Source organism: Triticum urartu, chromosome 7, assembly GCF_003073215.2.
Source record: "Triticum urartu cultivar G1812 chromosome 7, Tu2.1, whole genome shotgun sequence".
Lineage (NCBI taxonomy): Eukaryota > Viridiplantae > Streptophyta > Magnoliopsida > Poales > Poaceae > Triticum > Triticum urartu.
This window is the reverse complement of record NC_053028.1, coordinates 711,821,951-711,827,645: the sequence shown is the minus strand read 5'-3', so window position 1 is coordinate 711,827,645 and position 5,695 is coordinate 711,821,951. Positions and strand designations below refer to the sequence as shown.

At 46.6% G+C, this 5,695-nt stretch overlaps 1 protein-coding gene across 1 annotated transcript; it reads right to left on the bottom strand.

The window, feature by feature from the left end:
* Positions 1-2,868: 2,868 nt before the first annotated feature.
* On the bottom strand, positions 2,869-5,695 carry LOC125518763. Its single transcript, XM_048683640.1, has 3 exons — positions 5,164-5,695; positions 4,214-4,350; positions 2,869-3,819 (listed from the first exon to the last, which is right to left on the bottom strand). The coding sequence occupies exons 1-3, from the start codon at positions 5,368-5,370 to the stop codon at positions 3,180-3,182; spliced, it is 984 nt and encodes a 327-aa protein (XP_048539597.1). The 5' UTR covers positions 5,371-5,695; the 3' UTR covers positions 2,869-3,179.

Genomic DNA, 5,695 nt, shown 5'->3' with positions numbered 1-5,695 from the left:
GGTCCTGCCTCCCAACAGAACCAGCATGGGGTAGTGATCCAAAGAAGTGGCAATGAGATTCTCCACCCCGCACCCATCGAACATACCAGTAAAAGCTCCATTGGCCGCAGCCCTATCCAAGCGACATTTAACATGACAATCCGGGTCTTGTTTGTTGCACCACGTAAACTTCGGACCGGAGTAGCCCACATCAGTCAAGCTACAGTCCATCAGGCAATCCCTAAAAGCAGTTATCTGAGCCTCTGACCGGTCTTGAGGACCACAATGTTCATCCTAAGCCAAGACCTCATTGAAGTCCCCACAACATAGCCACGGTCCATCCCACATTGGTTGAAGACGTCTGAGAAGCTCCCAAAACTGAGGTCTATCTTCTCTCCTGGGCTCCCCATAAACAAAGGAGGCACGCCAGACCACCCCCTCGTTGATCTTCACATGAGTATCAATACATGTTCAACTTGAGCATGAGTTTCCTACCTAAGCTTCAAGTTGAGCATGCAGTGGATGCAGCAGGAAATTAGATGCAGATTAATTGCATAGTACAAGAAACAACAAGTTGTGCCTCTGTTTTGGTTGATCTGTAACTCTGTTTGATTGGAACATGTACTAATTAATGTGCTGGTTCTAGATTTAAATTAGCAAGATTAGTTGCAAGCCCGAGGTCGAAGCAGAGAGGTCCACGCGCACGCCCTCCTAGTCAACCGCCTCGCCGCCGAACTTGTCAGAGTTCTCTGCAATTTTCTCCAATCACTGAACTTGTGAAGATTTACCACACAATGCTTGTTCTTCTTGTGTTTGTCCTCGGTGCCGGGAGGAACGGCACGAGTAAATATAGTAGAGTAAATATCAAGGAACTACAATAATTTTGATGGTTGTTCAATCTAGCACATTCTATATGTCAATGCCCTCTCTCAAGTAAAGAGAAAGACCATGAAGGGCTTGGGGGGGGGGGGCTGGCCCCCACCCCAATCCAAATGATTTGTGTTCTAAAGTAATAGCAAACATGGTTCGTCCCACGCTTATGCGTGAAAAACATTCTTAGGTGCAATTAAAATGAAGAAGCAAGAAGTTTCGAGGATACTGAAGGCGGGTTTTTGTTGGACATCGAAATTGATATCACAAGTTTTCAGGTGTTCAGACAGGTCACTTGCGTGAACGAACCGTTCCTCGAGAAGGGTCAACCGAGCGAATAAATTAATTTCCCTCTGACGTTCGCTACGCGCGGATTCTAGAGCAATGCAAGCTAGCCCAGAAAAAGGGCTATGCCCAATCAGTTGCTTTTTTGAAAAACAAAGCGTCAGCAAAAATCAAATATTTTGTGCAGAAAAGACAGAAAAACCATAAATTTAACAGGAGAGAGAAACATAAATGTTTCCATACCCATAAAATTTCCATCTCAAAAACAATCGTGAAAAGGGGGGAAATACATAAACATCGATATTGGGATAAAAATGACAGAAAAGTAAGGTTGCCATGATCATGATTAAAATCTACCTATATATAACAGAAAAATTGACCGTGTTCAAGATTTCGTATAAATGGATAAGTATAAAAACTGAGATAAATTTCCGTGACATGATGAAAATTAATCCACCTATAGGTAAATGTAAAATTTCCATACTGCATTAAAACAATTTTCCATGGTATGCTCAATAAATTTTCCATGCTATATAAAATAAATTTGCCATGTAACAATACAGACACAAACATATGGATGATAAATGTCCATGATATTGTATGAGTAAACATGCACAACTAAAATTTGATGGAAAATGTTCTATACAGTAAGGAAAAATCATGACAAGTTGTTAGAAACTTGTTGGGGGGAAAAGTTGAACTTATCATGTGACAAATTAGAGAAAGAAAACAGAATTCACTAAAAAATTATACACAACCATACCAAATTGTGAGCATGTATGTTTTGTTCACTTTTTTTTTGTTTCGTTAGTTTTATATAGATGGCAGGGCAGAGTACGTGGAGGTGGAGGCCTTCGCCAGCTCCAACTTGCGAGTTTTGTTGTTCATGGCTCCTGAGATCTGCCAGTGTATGGAAGATGGTCAGGAACCACTTGTTAGCAATGGTCAGGAACCGCCCGTGTATGGAAGCAGCCGATCAAATTGGCAGGGGAGGTGTAAGGGTTGTCGGCATAACAGCGCGTGAAGTCAGAGTCCGTTGTTTCAGAGTAGAACAGGCAAGAAAGCTCCATAGTCTTGTGAACCATGGTTGATCTTAGGAACTGCTGCGGTGCAGATCCTCTGTAACCTTGCATACAGATTGCTGTCACTCTGAACTGAACTGAACTGAACTGAAGCCATTGCAGAGCCGCTATTGTACGAAGAAAATATAAATATGCCAGCAGGTTTTCGATGCTGCCATCACAAAACTGTAGCGAAATTAGAACTTCATGGACTCTCCCCTGTTGCAGGATGAACAAGAAAAACAATCAAGAGATCTCATGCTGCCTCGGTACTGAATATTTCAGACATAATAAGATCAGTTCAACAAATGGTCTGTGCGTCTGCAGAGCAGAGTTTTCAACCTACAACACACAAGACGTTCTGTTTCTGCTGTCTAGCAAAAGCCCTTCTGCCATGTTTCCATGGACAGTTGCAACCATGATGATTCTTCAAAGCTTTCTTCTTGAGCATCAGGCATAGTAGAGGCAATGGACAAGTCTCGGAAAGAGCAAACGAACAACGGGCACGATGAAGGACGATGGTTTCAATGGCTCGCTGACAGGTGGGGCCCTGCAGCCATGTTGACCCAGTACAGGCACCATATTCACAGGAAAATAAACCAGTGCCTGTATTTTTGCACTTCCCTGAATGAATACAACGACCAAACCAAATAAACAAAGCAGACAAGCGTGGTAACAAAGTTAAACATGCATTTTACTCCGTATATAATGTGATATACAATTATACAGGACGAATGATGAATTGATTAGCAGCAGAAGCCACATGAGAAAAGGCGGAGTGTGGAGCTGCAACTCCGTAATCCCGTGAATGTGATCGTCATCAGCATGAGGAACAAGGATTGAGGTGGCAGAAGATCATGGCAAACCAAGTCACCTCTTCCATTTCCCTCTCAACTCAGATCACATGCATGGATGACATGACTGATCACAAATGGAGTTTGCAGCAGTAGAACTACACTATTGCGCCGGCATGGAGACTCAAACTCAGTCTAGGGCAGCTTTCATCCTGCGAACCGTCGCGGGTTTCGGCAGGCCGTCGAGCAACGGCCGGGTGAAGGACTCGTGGTTGAATGTCCACTTGGAGCTCGACCACATGGAGACCCCATTGTTCTCCGAGTCCGCAAAGCTCGGGGCGCTCGGCGACCTCCGCACCACGGACTTGAACCCGTCGAGGAATGAGCCGCCATTGCTCCTCGCGGCGGGATCCGGGCTGCCCGCGTCCGTATTCAGACGCATGCTGGAGACCGGCCTCGGCAGGAAGCTCTTGATCATCTTGATCGAGTCCGACAGAAGGTCGTCCTGGGTATCCGCCTCCACTTTCTGCCGCCGGCGTATGGAACCATCTTGCTTCTCTTTGGTAGCCCCGTTGCCTCTGCCAGTGCTTTGTGTACTGTCAGGCGGAGAAGAAGAAATTGGGAGTATTTCACTTCCAATACCATGGGAGCTTCCCTTGCTGTACAAGGACATTTCTGTACTCAAATCCATGTCATCTCCTCCTTGAGAACTCAGGCCATAGTAGCTCTGCAAGCTGCTCATTGCAAGTGACGACTGCTGTTGCCTAGACTTATCAGAATCTAGTGAATTCACAATGTCCCCGTTTTGCTGATTGTTCGGAGCCCACGCTCTGAAAAAAAGAGAGCAGAGAATAGCTTAGAGAGTGTTCTTAAGTTCAATGCAGTATTAAAAATGTCCTGTATGAAAGAACAAAGACTATTGTATTTACAAACCATGTACACCAAGTTAAATAGTCAAAACATGGGTGAAATGTCATGATGCAACAGCAAGTAAGAAACACTAGACGACAGACAGCGCCAATATTATGAACTGCTAAAATGAGTTCTCTTTATCTGCCAGTAGTTTGATCTTAGAAAATCAGCGTCGATAAGAAAACAGGTTGCAGTGTACTATATGTAACTGACCAAAAACCAATAGGAATAAAACTTATGGACTGTGTGCTACAGCATGGAAGAAAAATAACCAAAAACACATGGAAAAAATTAACATGAGGAGATGTTTACCTCTTCGATCGTAGGCTGGAGCCGTTCAGCTTCACAGAGGATGGCATGGGCCTTCCTGGCAGAGGTATGAGCAATGCCTTGTGTGCATACATCTGGCTGTCAGTCACAAGACTATTTGCCCTCTTAATGTCCGAGATCTGCACGCAAAAGAAGTAATCTTAACATGGTAACCAAACTCGGTACATTTGTACTTTGGGAGATAGCCTTAATTACAACTCCAACCAAATAAACTACTGGGACCAATAGGAGGTCCAAATCGATCTGCAATGCAAATGCATAACAGCCTTTCATTGTGTCACTCCTCCCATGAACTCCCCGCGAAAACACGGCGCGTGTGATGTCGAAACTCACTGTTTTGCTTGCATCATGCTCATAACATGATTACAACGCCAGTGACTACAAAGTGCATAGCCCACGGGAGTATTTTTGAAGCGGTGAAAGATTAAAGGCCGCACAAGCACCAGCGCACTATGACAGCCACATACCAGAGAAAACATGGGTAAGATTTGGATATTGTCACAGATCAACGCAATGCAAATACAGAAATGTTTCGGCCCGACGCCCTAAACTCATCAGAGTTTTGCATGACATTGCAGGATTTCATCACCCGTAGCCATGAACGACGTGGCTCACATGGTGTCTTCAAGTGGAGCAAGACGAAGGACATACCAGCACTAGGCAGCCGCAAACTATGGAAAACATATGTAAATGTTTGGATCTTTGTCAGAGACAAGTCCTCTCCTGTCTTTGAAGTGCAGCAAACTTGCCACAAGACACAAACTCCATGGCATATTTTCTACCAAAATTCCTTGATAATAGTGTTGTTCCTTCCATTCAGCAAGAATATGGCACACATAGATCACCACCGCTTTCTAGGTGCAGCTCCGCACCAATCAGCAGCCACACCGAATCAAACTATCAGGGATGGGAGACAGAGAGTGTGAGATTACCTCGACGCCGTACTTGATGGCGATGCCGGCGAGCGTGTCCATCCGGGACACCTGGTGCTGGAGGAAGTCCTCCTGACCGTCGTCCACGGGCGAGCAGCAGGAGGCGGGCGGCGGCGTCCGCTCCGGCGACAGCAGCAGCGCGCTGCCCAGACCTCCTCCGCGGGGCCCTCCGTAGAACTCGTCGGACAGCGGGTGCGAGATCCCCATGCCAACCGGCCGCCCGCCCAACCAACCAGCCAGGAAAAGAAACCCCCTCCTCGCCGGCGGCCCCAAATCAAATCGCGCAGGGGAGACAGATCCCTCCCGTCCCGGCGGCCGGGAGGTGCTCGGGCCTTGGGAGGGGAATGCGGAGGAGGGGGAGGAGGAGGTTGCGCGGGCGGCGTCGGGTGGGTAGCTGGGGTTGGAGGGTGGGTGGCCTTTGCTTGTCGACGGGGGAGGAGGAGGAGGAAGAGGAGCCAAGCAAAAGCAAAGCCTCCTCTGCTCCGCTCTCCCCTGCCCCTTAATCAACCGACGGCCGCTTTCTTTCTCCGTG